Below are 17,615 nucleotides of genomic sequence, written 5' to 3' on the forward strand. Positions count from 1 at the left end.
TATCAAACAGCCACTGGTACTTGCTAACTATCTATCCACGAAAACGTCGAACTGCTCTTCAGCGATGCCAAAAACATAATGACTTCTTTTTCAAACTCTCTCAATCATCCAATCCACTTTTCCCCTTCCACATTGCCAAGAATCAGAAACATTATTTTCCATTCGACAAACAGTCATTTTCAAAATTATTCCGACAATCCTTAATTACTTTCGGGGAAACTCTACAACATTTACTCGGGTTGAAACAAATATTAAAATTCCAAACTTTCTTTTTAAACCACTTTCCCAGAAAGTGATAATTACATCTACCTGTGGATTCTATAGTTCTCGTAATAAACAAACTATTTCCATTTTAAATCTAAATACATCGTCCTTTTCACTTTAATTATTCACAAAAGTCTTTAATGGTTCATCGGAAAGCTCATTAAAAGAGAAATCCACTTACATCCAAACTAAATTCTAATAAATATTTACAGCTCAATATACAGGGTGTATCAAATTTATGTGCCCGCGTTATTTAAAAAAAAAATTTAATATAATTTTTATTTTGCCTTTGATTGATAAAATTAAAAACACAAAACACAATAATATATAGCCGTTGCAGGACTTTAAAATATGTAACATTGGGACTTAAATCTATAAACATAATACCTACTAGCCATGTTGTAGTAGTCACACAGAGGAAAATAAACAATATATTTCCTAAACCCCTTGTATACATATTTTGGTGCGAAAAGAGAAAAGAAACTGCCTATTGTTCTCGTAACAAAAATACACTGTACAGAGTACAAAAAGGGCCCTATTCTTTCGAGGCTGAATACAAAACTTTTCTTTAATCTTTCACAATATCTATAGAAAATGTGTGAAACTTTTTGAAGTAATATGCTATATAATGCTGCAAGGAGCGATGCTTTTGCTTTCAATGAGTCCCGAACTTAAGAGGCTACGGGGATGATAAAACAACTATATAAAGAAATAAATTTATTTTGAGCAAAGAAAGAGAAAAGTTTTGTTGGGTGTTTTTCTTTTTTACAAAGGAACTGGATGAAACAGAATGTACAAGGTTTTTCACGACACAGGACGAATTCAATAATCCAATTAATTAAAAATTAAAGTGCGATCTAGCATTTAGACCCATATAATTTTTTTTTACATTAGCTATTGTTTTTAATGGGAATAAACTGCAATATTAATTAAAAATATTGCATTATTGATATTTCGATTTCCATATAGGAAACTGTTACTTCGTACCGGAACGGAAATCTTCTATGCTCGACTTGGAAATGCGTTTAGCAAAAGGTTCTGAAATTGTTTTATTGTGGCATGTTGTAACGATAACGCCGTCATCGCTCGCTGCAGCTAGCCCTTTCTCTATACGCACTCACTCCCACTAACATTCTACCACTACTATCGGTGCACGGTGGAGATGAAATATCGACCAAAAGTATAAAATGCAGTGAAGAACGGCGAGAACTAAGTTCGACCCAGAGTATTTATCTGGCCAGAACTTCTACTCTGGTCACTGAGTAGAGTACTGGTCAGAGGTATTTTTGATGCAAGATGCAAGATATCAGGTCACGGTCACAACCGTAAAGATTGCAAAAACCTATGGAAAAAATTCTATTCGAGTGGCGACAAAGATGTTTATAGCAGAGACTGCTGTACATGTATATGTAAGTCGTCAGAGAAACGAGTAACACACAGAGAAAAATAAGGAGTCGTCCAAGACTGTGGAGCAAGATTAGACTCCCCCAAATTAGTCTGGGATACCCTGTATAAAGAAATAAATTTATTTTGAGCAAAAAAAGTGAAAAGTTTTGTTGGGTGTTTTTCTTTTTTACAAAGAAAGGAACTAGATGAAACAGTATGTAATACAAGGTTTTTCACGACACAGGACGAATTCAATATTTCAATTAATTAAAAATTAAAGTACATACGATGTTTTATGATTGTGATTGTGATACATAGCAAAAATCGAAAGAAAATAATTAAAAATGCATCTTACGGTGTCTATCCATTCCGGATGTTGGCGATCAGCATAGCTATCCTAATTTTGCTTGCTGCTATTAGTAATCTCGATAGCTATATTGCCATAGTAGAACATCATGGTGAGGTGCGATGCTTCATTATATTTCTACATTTATTTAAATCCTTCTAAAGACTTTGACGTGCGTACTTTTGGAAAAATTATTTATTTTTTCTTAACAATTTTAAACCCTGAAATTCTGAATGACACATTGATTTATCATAGGTACTCATTTCAGTGGCGGCTCGTACCACTTTAAGAAGGTAGTGCCAGAATTCGAACAGCCGCCAAAATTGTTAGTGACGGGTTCACGATATTGTCAAAAAAGTTATAAAACAAAAATTTAAAAAAATAGGCGCTGATACTTTTACCTTATGTATCTTATGTATATTTATCTGAGGTGCCAAGAAATTGTTCAAAATTTATCAAAACAGTTCCGTAAATTCATTAACAATAAAAAACTCTCAACTTACAACCATTATTAACTGCTAATATTACTTAGCTTGTACATATTACGATTTAGTCTCTATTAACAAAGTTATAAAAATAATACTATTTCATTATTTACAATTTACACACATGCACAAAGTTGTGTTAATACCACTTTTAAAGTTTACGATACATTCTTCTTGTTTTTTTGGTTGCAAAGTTTTCAATTGCTTTATTATTAAAATTATCAATACCATTTACAAAATGCTTTTCTGCAGATACCAAAGTCGTTCTTCTTTCATTGTATTTTTAACTAATGTTTTAATTCGTTTTAACATCGAAAAACAGCGTTCTGCTTCAGATATTGATAAAGGAATGGTAATTAAAATGCTTAAAAGTTAAATAGTTTCTTCCAATGTGCTTCTTAAACCTTCCTCATTTAATAAAACTCATAACGGAATAGCCCCAGAGGTAGTACTTAATTCGTTTCACTAATACAGTACTTCTAATTCAGTTTTAAACCGAGTTTTGTTTAAAAATTAAAATTGTAAGCAGAAAACTTCTCCGACATAAATAAATTAGAAGCAACTACATGTCAGGAGACGGTAGACCTTTGAAAGATCTGGAACTTTAAATATTATGAACCCTTAAGTCGTTGTCTAATTCGGCTCTAAAATTGACCAGTTCCTTAAATATATGCCTCTATTTTGTGAATTTTTTCCGTCGTGACCTTTTTAAGCTAACTCGAAAGCTCCACAAAACCTTATAAAATTTGTAAAGAAAACCCACCAAAAGAGTTTTTTAAGATACTAATCTGATTCATTGTCAATTAATAAATTAAACTAATAATCAAAATATTATTTATATTACACCCAAGATCATGATGCACTAAAAGTTTAATAATAATATTAATATGAGTGTATAATAAATACAAAAACTTAACCAGAAAATAGACATAACAAAAGCTACAAGCCAGCACTTAAAGAAACCCAAAATCTTGTGCCAGGCACATGATTCCCATTTAAGGTATACTAAATAGTCCAATATAGCTCTTTCTCTGTCACTCATATAGGATGCTCGTAAAATCTTTCTCTTTTCAGCCGTGGTAGTACCAATTTTGGCTCGAGATTCTCCAGCCGAATAATCTCCGCTGTAAGTGGCAGCGATTGTACTACGCGCAGAGTTGCCAGATTTTATATAATTTATGAAGATAAAAAGAAATACACACAGAAAATTAACAGACATTAAAAGATTTTAAAAATAAAAATATGCTTCTGCATAGTTACTAAGGTAGTGCCATGGCTCTATGGCACTACCTCACGGGCCGCCACTGACTCATTTTATATTTTGTATGCAAAAAAATATTATTTGTTTTATAATATGTATGCAGTTTTAATTTATACAGGGTGTTTCATTAATAATTGTCCATATAGTAACTCGAGAAACCTTAGCACAAAATATGAAGATTTAACCTAAAACACTTAAATAAAATGTGGTTCCTTGCTGAGCTACAGGGTGTTTTATCTAAAAATTTAAAAACTATTTTGCTCAGCATTTTAGAACTATTCGACGTATACTTTTCATACTTGGCAGGAAGTATAGGTACTGTACAAACTACTAAATTATGTTAAACCAAACGTTTCTGGCTATTACCAGAGGCGTTTACGGGGGAAAGTGAATGGTTGACCCTTTCCAAATTATACGCCACTGGCGAAATTGCTATTTTAGTTCCATTTTTGGATTCTCCAATACTTTCGATGAAAATAATATACTCTTCATTCGTAACGTTAAAGTCGTTAGTTTTAGAGATCTTTGAAGTTAAAAATGAAACGACACAGTTATTTTGGTCAGTGTATTGTGTCGCTTCATTTTTAATTTCAAATATCTCGAAAACTAATCATTTTATCGTTACGAATGAACAGTATATTATCTACATAAAAAGTATTGCAAAATCAAAAAATTACACTAAAATAGCAATTTCGTCAGTGGCGTAGAATTTGGGAAGGGTCAACCAGACACTATCCCCTGTCGTACGCCTCTGGTAGTAGCTAGAAACGTTTATTTATCTTAATTTAGTAGGGTGTACAGTACCTACACTTTCTGCCAAGTATGATAAGGATACGCCAAATAGTTTTACAGTACTGGGTACAAATAATTTTTAAATTTTAATCATATGAATCATATCATAAATTAATCAAAATAACTGTGTCGTTTCATATTTAACTTCAAATATCTCGAAAACTAATGACTTTATCGTTACCAATGAAGAGTATATTATTTACGTAGAAAGTATTGGGGAATCTAAAAATGGCACTAAAATTATAGTAATTCCTCCAGTGGCGTAGAATTTGAGAACGGTCAACCATCCACCACCCCCTGTCGTACGTCTCTGGTAGTAGCTAGAAACGTTTGTTTATCATAATTTGGTAGGGTTTTTAGTAGACGCACTTTCTGTTAAGTATGAAAAGGATACATTGAATAGCTTTAAAATGCTGAGCAAAAATAGTTTTTAAATTTTTAGATAAAACACCCTGTAACTCAGTAAGGAACCACATTTTATTTAAGTGTTTTAGGTTAAATCTTCGTATTTTGTGTTAAGGTTTCTCCAGTTACTATATGGACAATTATTAATGAAACACCCTGTATACATACTTTGGCAACTGATATTAATAAGTGATCTTTCCTTTTCAGGTTTTCATCTGAGCGGTGTGGTGACAGGTCCTCGCAATTCTCCCACTGCCACGTTGCCATGCGGTGCCCCTGAGCCTCCCCAGAAATTTAAAGTGTCTGTTAGTTTTGACAGGTAAGTTTAGTCATTTTTTTGGAGTATTTATGATCGTAAAACAATTGATTATTGTTGTTAAATTGCATGAGAAAAGACAGGGGATAAGGAACCTGCAAAAAATACATAACGGCGGGTCGTGAAAACGAAAAATTTGCCTTGGAAAAGTTGCGGAAAATAAAGAAAAATCGATTTTCAGAAAAACGAACCCGTTTCAATTATGAACTTCCTTTTCTTCTTGCTTATCTCATGACATTTTCAGTACACCAAAAGGCAAAAGGCATAAAGGATAGCATCGTTGTTGAACTTCCTATTGAAATGCAACGGTCTATAATATTCATAGATTTATATCCTTCTCCTCTATATTTTCTCCTTTGTAAGGATGTAGTGGCGTCATGTAATTTGTTTGACTATGTTTGTCCAATTATCTCTCTCTGCGTGTTGTTTTGCTTCGGAGAATGAGTAACCAGTCATGTTCTTTATTTGGTCCGACCATCGTACTGGATTATACATATATTCCTCTGGATCATTTGCCCTCTACGTTGCCTTCAACCACCATTCGTTCCATGTTTTCTTTTCTTCTAGTTATACATATATCCAAAATATCTCAGTATGTGTATTTTGGATGATAGTGGTGGTGAGTCTAGTTTTTATATTATTAAGTTCTGCTAGTATTGAATTGTTTGTATGATGTGCGGTTCATGGTAGACCCACATTCGACGGTAAAAATTATATAACATTTCAAATGCCATTATACGCTTCGAATCTGCTTTTTTGATGGTCCAGGTCTCTGAAGCGTAGGTGGCGATAGGAAATATTCATGCTCGAACAAGGCGTAATTTTGTGTTTTTTGTAATATCAGTGTTATTCAGTTATATCAGGACGAAACGAGGACGTGCGAAGCAGGACGAAGGTGTAAGATCTAATTGGAAGAATTTCGCAATTGAAATGGAACTGGGTAGGACACCTGTCACTGGAAAACATCGAAAGGTGGACGAGAAACATTGTACATTGAAGACCACGCGAACACAGTCGTAATAGAGGAAGACCACAAAAAGGATGGCTAGACGATATCAAAGCCAAAGTGGGGAGAAACTGGAACTGGCATCAAATAGCACAAAACAGAGAAGAGTGGAGAGGTCATGGGGAGCCTTTGTCCAGGAGTGGATACAAACAGGCTGAAGAAGAAGAGTGTTATAATAGAATACGTGTCGTAATGGGGTAGTTACTCTGAGAAGAGGGTTGGTTGTTAGGAATACACTATTTGTTCATACTTTATTTATTGAACACTACTACTTATTATCAGTTACAAGTTGGTGGACGAAAGTCTATATTATAACTACCTTGATGGTTGAATAATGAATGCTGAATAATGAATGATCTCTTTATTTACTTGTTACGTATCTATAATCAATCCCAATTGTTTATTATGATTGTTGACACGATTCGACCTAATGAAATAATTATATCAAAATAGCTGACTAAGGTGATCTTGAAACAAGTGCATTATATTGGGAAATTTGTGTCACCTAGTTATTTACAACAACAGGCAATGTTTGTTTTAAGATATTTAAAAATTAAATGAATATGAGTTGCTTTTATTTTGGAATGATAATATAAGTCCTGTACATCCCCTACCCTTACAAGAAAAATTTTCTGAGAGATGTACCTTATTTTCTCTGCCTTTCCGACAAAGAAGAAAATTTTTCTAAACAACGTCACCAACTCATTACTGTGTTAAAGATTTATCCAAATATATACAAATATAAAATACAAATATAATATATACAAATATACAACTTATTGCCCTATGAAAAAAATTAGTCCTCAAACATCGTCTATTCTTACTTATTACTTCCTTATATCTCGCGAAATTCTACACTCAGAAATTGTAATGTATATTTTACCTTTTCCCTACTTAAAATAAAATTATAACTTTATGTAATTGTAACTTTAATTTGTATTGCCTGTGAAAAGATAGTGTGTACCTACTCAGGATATTTTTGTTACATAATGAACCAAATTGACCACTGCACAAGCATTCTGCTTCAAGTGGTATTTTTGTGTTTATTTATAGGGAATTATAATGATTTTAATGTATTACCATTGTATGTATTGTATCTTTTCTCTGAATAAACATTATTTATTATTTATTTTTTATTTAATTCTTACATTTGAACTTACTTTTTAATTATACTTCTTTCACTTTTAAAATAATTATTTGATTTTCTGACCTTCTACATATTCTTCAATTAAAAAAATTTCTCCTATTTCTTCCTCTTCTTCTTGACTGGTACTTTACTAATACATATTTTCATTTTCTTTATACTTAGTACTTTCTTCATAGTGTACTATTAAACATATTTCTTCTTCTTCATATTTCTTCATTAAACTCGTATTTACTTCACATATTCTTCCTTTTCTAACCCTTACCTACTCGGTGGGTTTTTCGCAGCTTTCAATCCTTGTATTTGCTTCCGGTCCTTTCTCCACGTCCTTAGTCGTGGGAAGGTTTGTTCCAAAAAAACAAAATTGATAGTTGTGCGCTTAAAAAAAATCTTCTACATTTTGCATCCCTAAATTCCTGTCTGATCCGAACTGCTCAGTCTTGATGAGAGTCGGTTAGCTTCAAAACATGAAATGAGCATGCTTTTATTTTGGAATGATAATATAAGTCCTGTACAGTGTTATTCCATATTTTTGTGAGTTTGGCTGTTGCCGATCTGGCCATTGTGGTGCGTCTACAGATCTCGTCTTCACATCCTCCACTGTTAATAATAACGGAGCCTAAGTAATTAAATTATTGTCTGACCACTTCCTAACCTGCCAAATCTCTTATCTCTGTTTGGTTGTTTCTTATTCTATCAATGATTATTACTTTGACTTTTTGTATATTTATTTTCAAACCATATTCCGTACTCACCGTTCCTAGCCTATTCATAATTTCTTCCAGTTCTTCTGGTGAAGACGCCAATATAACAGTGTCATCAGCATAACGTAGGTTTTGATTTTTCTTACACCTATAGTTGCTCCACGTTGCCATTCATCAAGTACTTTAGGTTTAATGTGTTACACATACTTACAGAAATGGGTAAGAATATAATATATTTTTTATTACAAGAACTTTATGTGGTTTCCAAAAACTTCAAATTAAAATCTGGAGTTCGACAGGGATGTATAATATCCCTCATTCTATTCAACAGATATAGTGAACACATTAAGCCTAAAGTACTTGATGAATGGCAACGTGGAACAACTATAGGTGTAATAAAAACCAAAACCTACGTTATGCTGATGACACTGTTATATTGACGTCTTCACTAGAAGAACTGGAAGAAATTATAAATAGGCTAGGAACGGTAAGTAACGGAATATGGAGTAGATTTATATACATTTTACTAAAATAACTAAAAGAATAAAAATCCTGATTATTTTTTGTAAGAAATCGTTTATATTTGCTTCATTATCATTCTCTTTGCCTTATTCCTATGCGGGGTCGGCTTCTCTAATTACATTTCTCCATACAATTCTATTTTGGGTCATATCAACATTAATCCCCTTTACCAACATGTCCTGCCTAATCGTCTCCCCCCACGTCTTCTTTGGTCTTCCTCTCCTACTCCTTCCAGGAATCTGCACTTTAGCAATTCTTCGTATTGGGTGATTAGCGTCTCGACGTTGAACATGACCAAACCATCTCAACCTATGCTCTCTCATTTTGGCATCAATTGGTGCCACACCTAGACTTCCCTAATATAATCATTTTTAATTTTATCCTTTTTTGTCACTCCACTCATCTATCTAAGCATTCTCATTTCCGCCACATGCATTCGTTGTTCCCCTTTCTTTTTCACTGCCCAACATTCAGTTCCGTACATCATAGCCGGTCTTATGGCTGTTTTATAGAATTTTCCCTTCAACTTCATTGGAATTTTCCTGTCACACAACACACCACTCGCTTCCTTCCACTTCATCCACCCAGCCCTAATTCTACTGCATGCACATCCATCTATTTCTCCATTACTCTGTAATACCCATCCCAGGTACTTAAAACTATTGGTTTTTACAATCAGTTCGCCATCCAAAGATATAATTTTATTTGTAGTAACTCCATCTTTAAATGAACATTGCAAATACTCTGTCTTTGTCCTACTAAGTTTTAAACCTTTTTCCTCCAGAGCTTGTCTCCACTGTTCCAGTTTTCTTTTTAAGTCTCTTTCACTATTTCCTACTAACACGACATCATCAGCATACATTAAGCACCATGGAATGTTACCCTGTAGTTTCGCTGATATCTGGTCCAAAACTAATGAGAATAAATAAGGACTAAGCACCGAGCCTTGGTGCAATCCTACTTTCACATGAAATTTATCAATCTCTCCCATACCTGTCCTAACACTAGTCGTTACTTCCTCATACATAACCCTCACAACATTTACATATTCACCAGCACCAGGGACTCCTTTCTTATTGAGTGCCCACCACAGAATCTCTCGAGGAACTCTATCATATGCTTTCTCAAGATCAATGAATACCATATGAGCGTTTGTTTCTTTACTCCTGTATTTTTCCATCAACTGTCTTATAATGAAAATTTCATCTGTTGTTGATCTGCCCTGCATAAGGCCAAATTGATTCTCGGATATTTCGGTCTCTTCACGTATCCGTCTATCAATTACTCTTTCCTATATTTTCATGGTGTGGCTAAGCAATTTTATAGCCCTGTAGTTTGTCCATTGTTGTATATCTCCCTTGTTTTTGTACACAGGTACTAGTATACTGCTTCTCCATTCGTCTGGCATTTGTCCAACTTCCATAATTCTATTAAATAAACCTGCTAGCCACCTTGTTCCTGTCTCTCCCAATGCTCTCCATACCTCCCAAGAATAGGAATATCATCTGGTCCTACCGCTTTTCCTTTCTTTATTTTTTTATATTCGTTTATATTTGCTTGTTTTATTGACATAAACCACTTTTTAATAAGCTGTTAATAAGAGTTTCCTAGTGTTTATACTGTTCTTTCTGTTTCTTAGGTGCAAAATTACCTCTGTGACATGCAGTTGCGAAACGAAAGATATTTTTTGGTGTCAGCACGTCGTAGCTTTATCATTATATCGTATAAGAAATGCCGAAAGTGTCAGGTTACGTGTTCCTATTTCAGGTAAGTACCAAGTTGCTTTTCAAACAGAAAGAAATATCTTCATCCATCCAGGTACCTTTTAACTAAAATAACGTTTGGCTGAGTTTTGTGTAATCCAAAATTCGGAATACATTCAGACATAATTTTATAGGTATTGAGGTATTTTTTCTTCTATTTGCAGCTATGCAGCTAAAGTCCTGCAATTTTTGTGATAATGTTTGTACATAAACTAAAAAAGTACTATAAAAGTAGATTATATTAACAGTAGTAGTTGTTTTTTGAACTACGTCTAAAATTGAACCATTTATTTACATTGACATTTGGTGAGAACGAAATTAAATGCAATTGCGTCTCGTAACCTTTTTTCTATTGGCTGAATTAAATGGTACGATAGACAAAAATCCAATAGGCGGCTAAGAGTTTTGTTTTGCTGGGGAAAAGATCATCCATGGTGAGAATTGCATTGACTTTAATTGCATTAAGTCAGTCGAATTGGAGACAAACCATACCGACTTTTTTAGCCGATATGTTCAATTGTTCGATGCTTGAGTTTTTATCTTTAGCAGTAGTAGTGTTTTGCAGTCAAAGAAGTCATGCGAGGTGATCAAGTATTCGCCGGCCAGTTATTCATCAGAGATCTAGTTCCAGCATGCTGGTTCTATAGAGTTGTAATAAAAGCAAGACAAACTGTAAGTTTTTTATGGTCTTTTTCATGAAATTAATAAAAGCTGAATATGTATTTTCATTTGGAGATCAATAAAAATAGGAAAATATATCTGTTCTTTTTGTTTTTTCTAATGTAGTAATTTCTTTTAAATAGTTTGTGTTAATGTATTATTTATGTTTAGAACACTTTACTATTTGTTGGTGAATGCCTCTTGTTCTTCACATAAGACGGAAACCAGCTTCTGTAGTTGGTGATTACGAAGACTCTGATTATCTTTGTCGAGTCGATGCAAGATGTAAATCGGCGTTGAAATGAATAATAAATGAAGATAAATGTTTTATTTTATAACACATACACTTTTTACAAACGCTGTACAATAATAACGATTACTAATTTTAATACACAACTTTGCTATGTGTTAGCCAATCGTGAGTAAACTAGGACTGTGTTCCATAGGCGTAACCAGGATGATCCTAAGGGGGGGTTACAACTACTGGAAGGTCTCTGCGAGATATGGTGTTAAGCGTATAGAGCTCAAAGTACATCCCAATGGGAGGGTTCGTGAGTAAACTAGAACTGTGTTCCATAGGCGTAACCAGGATGATCCTAAGGGGGGGTTACAACTACTGTAAGGTCTTTGCGAGATATGGTGTTAAGCGTATAGAGCTCAAAGTACATCCCAATGGGGGGGGGGGGGTTATAACCCCCAAAACCCCTCCCTGGTTACGCCTATGCTGTGTTCTGAGTGTCAAGGCTAATCGTGATAGTGAGAGAATCGAGAATAATTCTCGTAATAAACGTGATATTGTCCAACCTATGGACTTACGATAGTAACAAGAGAATTGTAAATTGAGACTGCTTGACAATCGGGAGACTACATTGGTAGTTGTGCTAATAAATGCGACTTACTAACTCTGCGATTGGTGTCTAACTGACTAAACTGACTAACTGAGCAGCATAGGAAATCGGCTTCTTTAGACTTTTACAACGAGGGGGAAATCAATAATTAATTTTTGTGCGTGTCTAATCTAAATTTTAAGCAAATAAAACCTTTTAGGGCAGTGTGGTACCACAAAGAGCTTTTAGAGGTTTGGAGAGCATAAATGCACTAATACCGAACTGAGATTGAGCTTCTAATCCGAGCTATATTAATTCATATTATATCGATTCAGACCAACAAATTGTTTTTGTGAAGGTTGGAAAAGTGCGAAAGAATAATAAACTGGGGGTTGAGATTATAAATTCGTGCGTGACGTGCGTCAAGTCAAAGGTTGGCGGAAATCAACGGAAATATCGTATTAATTTAATGACCTTTCTCATATTCGAGATAATTGGAAGCTGCAAAGGGACATATGGATGAACATGTGTATAAAGTAGTAGAAGATGCGATAATTTATAATAAGATCGCATATTGATATGTTACAAGGCTGTAACAATTTTATTCTGTTTCAGTAAATTATTAAAACGGTTTCGGAACATTATTCTAGTCAGAGAAATGCAAGTTTTAGAATAAAAATACTGCATTCCAATATTCCATATTGGTTGAAATTACTGTTTTATAGGTAAGAACTGATTGAATTAAGGTTTATTTGCTGCAACGGTAATTACAATAAAACAGCGTATACAAGAATCACGGCTTTCCGACTTTTTGCGTTCACCAGACTAACCACGATCAGAAAAATCCGGCAAAGTCGCAAAGCGAGCATTACAAAGTTCTCCCTGCACAATTTCCTGTTAATATGAAATCGTTAGAGCTCCTGTGACTTCAGAGTCCGGGAACCGAGCACCAAAACGTGTGCTTTCCATTTTTAATTTATTTATTATTCCCGACGCTTTAAACTAATTATTGAGACGAATTTAAACTTTTACAGCCGTTCGTACCGGGTTTTATTCTATTTTCTGTTTCCGCTCCAAATCGCTCCACGCTACTTGACTCTATCGAATTGTAACGAATGTACCCACCGCTCTAATTCGTTACAGGAAATAAAAATGCAGCCATTGCTTCATAATTAAATATAAATTGAATATCGATAAGAGAGCTCAAATTGATTTCAAAGAGGAATTTATAAATACGAGGGCTGTCTAGAAATTTCGTTACGTTTTGATCTGTAGTCGCTAGGGGCGGGACTAGCGCGGCCATCTTAGCATCGTGGCGTTACTTCGTTCGTTCGTTCAGTACCTATCCAGCCGTGCTACGCTAGTTGGCAGTTGGAAGTCACTGTCTCTTCTCTTCATTTTACAACAGCTGTTTGAAATGTGTGCCGCGATCAAAACCCAGCCAGTTGTGAGGTGCGATAATATGGTTCTTGTTGGCTAAAAACCACAAACCAATTGAAATTTATCGCGAAATGTGATCTCTGAAGGTGGAGTGCATCAATGATGCATTAACTTCAAAAATGGCCGAACCAATGTGCACGATGAAGAACGAACTGGACGGCCAAGCATTGTGACTGATGAGCTTGTCTCTTCAATTCCAAGTGGGAGGTGTTTCCTCATCCGCCGTATAGTCCGGATCTTGCACCTAGGGACTACCATCTGTTCCGAGCAATGAAGGCCTGGCTTGCACCGCAGCACTTTGCTGACGATGCGGAGCTACGCCTACGGGACGGTGTTTAACACTTGGTTGAAGTCTCAGTCTCTTGCGTGGTACAGTTTTTTATGTCATTCATCGCAGTGTTACTTGGTTTCCTCGGTACTTTAGCTTTGGTTTTAGCCTTGGTTTCCTCGAAAGCGGCACCACAAACTGCGACCGTAACACTGCGATGAGTGACATCAGATTACGGTGAAAAATTCAAGGTTCTTCACTGCAGCAATGAAATGTGTAAACTCAGCAAGTGGTGGCTTCCAATGCATCCTTGGAAACCACTGCTATTATTTTGCGTAGTACAGTTTTTTATGACGTCATTCATCGCAGTGTTACTTGGTTTCCTCGGTACTTTAGCCTTGGTTTTATCCTTGGTACTTTAGCCTTGGTTTCCTCGAAAGCCGCACCACAAACTGCGACCGTAACACTGCGATGAGTGACATCAGATTACGGTGAAAAATTCAAGGTTCTTCACTGCAGCAATGGAATGTGTAAACTCAGCAAGCGGTGGCTTCCAACGCATCCTTGGAAACCACTGCTATTATTTTGCGTGGTACAGTTTTTTATGACGTCATTCATCGCAGTGTTACTTGGTTTCCTCGGTACTTTAGCCTTGGTACTTTAGCCTTGGTTTCCTCGAAAGCGGCACCACAAACTGCGACCGTAACACTGCGATGAGTGACGTCAGATTACAGTGAAAAATTCAAGGTTCTTCACTGCAGCAATGAAATGTGTAAACTCAGCAAGCGGTGGCTTCCAACGCATCCTTGGAAACCACTGCTATTATTTTGGGTGGTACAGTTTTTTATGACGTCATTCATCGCAGTGTTACGGTCGCAGTTTGTCGGTGCCGCTTTCGAGGAAACCCAGGCTTAACTCTTTTCAATCGCTGAATTTTCATTCTAAAATCTTTACAATTACATTTTTGTTACATTTTTATGTTTTTCTTTATTTCTTTTAAAAAAGAAAGAATGGCGGACAAACAACATCCGTCCATATTGTTGTGGGCTTTCAAGGTTGATTTCATTAAAATTTTCAATGAAAATAAAAGCGAAGACTAAAGTTCTATTCATATTTCAGTTTTGAATACAAGAACGGAATGGAATGTTGACTATACAAAAAGTCCTTTATTTGGAGATTTGTCTGCATTAAACTGAATTAGATAATTCCTTTGATATAATATGGCCATGTAATTTTGTTTTTACAGGGTGGTTGTGACTGTAATATTGAAAACATTAAACAAAACGCGATGTTAATCAATCGCTTTGGATATATTAAGGAAAATAAAAAATTCAAAACAATTGATATTTTATAGTAATCTATGTATGTTTTAAACTTATCTCAACATTCTATAACCAATAACTAGGGGTCGACAAGACAAGAATTCTTGTCTTGAGAAAAAATCAAGAAATTTAAAAAAATCTTGTCTTGACGTTTTCTTGACATTTTATATCTTGTCTTGGCTCAAGAAATTTCAAGATCTTGAAATTTCTTGATTACCCCGTCGGGTGATTCCACGGCGACCTTTTTATTGCGTTGTGTGCTAACACTGCCACGGGGGGGAGTCCTGATCTGTATTTGTTTCCTGACGAACCCAAAATTGATGTACATATAGTTGCATGCTTACAATAAGCATTTTGTATATTTCTCACATTTCTAAGCTTAGCTGTCCAGGATTTCATAAAAATTGCTGAGCCAAATCGAAACAGTTTAGACATCGAAAAGGATTTTGATTGTTTGGAGGATGAGATTGAAGTAGAAAATGCTATAAATGCTACTACTTTAGATTTTAACTCTCCTCTAAGTAAAATTAAATACCTTGTAAGAAAAATCAAAAACTCAGGGCAAATGCAATTTAAACTTGAACAGTGCTTGCGAGGCCATAAATTGTAAGATGACTATGCCAGAACTAGATGTGCCTATAAGATGGCATTCAACTTTCGAGATGCTAACATGAGGCTTAAGTGTAAAAAATGTTGAAAACTATATTTTGTGACTACAACCAAAATCTAAATAATTGGAAAATGTTAGATAAAGAATAGTTCTGATCAGTAAATTTTGTCAGTATTTGAGAAGGTTTAAAAGACTTTCTTCAATTCTCGAAACGAAAAAATATTGCACACTCTCATTGGTGGTAATTGGAGTAAATTTACTTTTGGACAAACTGGAAATATGGGCCCATGAACTTAATAATAAAATTGATAGAGACGCTACCGATGAGCAATTAATTTACTGCATTCAAGCTGCGAGAGATAAAATACTGAAACACTATAACAAAACTAATTGGATATACTGTATTGTTGTTATTTTGAATCATCGCCATAAAGTAGAGGCATTTTCCTCTTTATCTTGGGAAAAGCTTGTATAATCAGAGGCAGTACAAAAATTTGAACAAATATTTAAAGCTAAGTACTTTAGTAAATCCCAGAATGATCTATGCAGAGGTTCTCAATCTGTGGTACATGTACCACTGGTGGTACATATCATTATTGGCGGTGGTACACAAAACAGAATAAAATAGTAGTACTTAGTAAGTATTATTAATACAATTTAAAAATATAGGTGGTACCAAAAATAATAAAAATAACTGTAGGTGGTACATCACTCAAAAAGGTTGAGAACCGCTGATCTATAGAATCAAATATCAGAGCCACTTAGTCTGAAAAAAGAAGATAACGAATTTGATTTAGTTAGATATTACTTACCTATTTAAGAAAGCTGATAATGATAACTTACAATCTTGGAAGTATGAAATTGAAAAATACTTAAATGAGCCTAGGTCAGAAGATTCTGAGAATATACATACTTGATTGGTGGAGAAGACACAAAAATATCTACCCGTCATTATCGAAAATGGCAAAGGATTTTCTCGGAACGCCAGCAACATCTGTACCTGCTGAAAGGCTATTTTCAAGAGCAACTTTAACAATAACAAAGCCAACAAATCAGCTAGGCGTTGACTCCATAAGAAGTGTTATCTACCTTAATTCATTTCTTATCAATTTCGATTTAAAAATGGGCTAAATTTGTCATTTAAAATAAAATCTAGTTTTTATTATTAGGTATTCAAGACATTTCAAGATTTCTTGTTTTCTTGACAAGAAATCTTGGTATTGACATAAAATTTCTTGTCTTATTAATGTTAAAGCAAAGAATAACGCAGCACAAAAGTGATGGCAAAACAGAGAAACATTCTTGTGCAGTAGCACACCATTCCAACACAACATTCCACACATTTAATTTATCCGATGTTAAGATCTTGGATATAGAAAACAACTATAAAAAAGGCGATTTCTCGAAGTGTACCATATCAACAAAAACAAAAGTCAATTAATTATGCGACAGACACCTGCAAGTTAAGCGAAAAGTATTGTAATATTTTAAAATACTTAAGAACTAGAAATATCTAACATCTGATTCGACAATAAAATTCATTGGCCCTACTGACACATATTATGTTGAGAAAAGACCGAAATCTGTGCCGCCTCGTACATTCGTTATTTAATTTTGGTTTACTGTAAAGATACCGAAATCATAGACCGAAAAGCACTTTACCGAAACCTCACTAGACCGAACAGCAGAAGACCGAAAAGCAGTTCTTTTTACTTGTCGCAATCAAAGAGATAAGACTAATGTAATTACAACTAAATGTTATTTGGATGGTTATTATAAACAGTTAAAATGGTGTCAACGTCACTCTACCCTTAATTTATTTTTACCTTCACTAATTTGTTTAACGGATGAAAATTATTTCATATCAGACTGTACAAAGTAACAATTTACACAGTTATATATAAAATAATACAAAAAAATACAATAAACAAAAAGACAGATATACAAAATCTTAGCATAATTTACGGCAAACTTTTTAAATTTATTTACCATTTCGGTCTAATGCTGTTCGGTCTAGTGAGGTTTCGGTAAAGTGCTTTTCGGTCTAATGAGTTCGGTCTACTGCTTTGGGTCTAATGCTTTCGGTCTAATTGT

The 17,615-nt window shown here is 34.6% G+C and overlaps 1 protein-coding gene across 1 annotated transcript in view; it reads left to right on the plus strand.

Annotated features, from left to right (window-relative positions):
* The window catches only part of LOC114330376 (zinc finger SWIM domain-containing protein 5-like), a 576,978-nt gene that overhangs the window by 472,266 nt on the left and 87,097 nt on the right, over window positions 1–17,615 (plus strand). Inside the window, exons 2-3 of the mRNA XM_028279716.2 lie at window positions 5,147–5,258; window positions 10,271–10,398. Coding sequence (XP_028135517.1) covers window positions 5,147–5,258; window positions 10,271–10,398 — 240 coding nt within the window. The remainder of the gene's footprint in view (window positions 1–5,146; window positions 5,259–10,270; window positions 10,399–17,615) is intronic.

This window comes from Diabrotica virgifera, chromosome 6 (genome assembly GCF_917563875.1).
Source record: "Diabrotica virgifera virgifera chromosome 6, PGI_DIABVI_V3a".
Taxonomy (NCBI): domain Eukaryota; kingdom Metazoa; phylum Arthropoda; class Insecta; order Coleoptera; family Chrysomelidae; genus Diabrotica; species Diabrotica virgifera.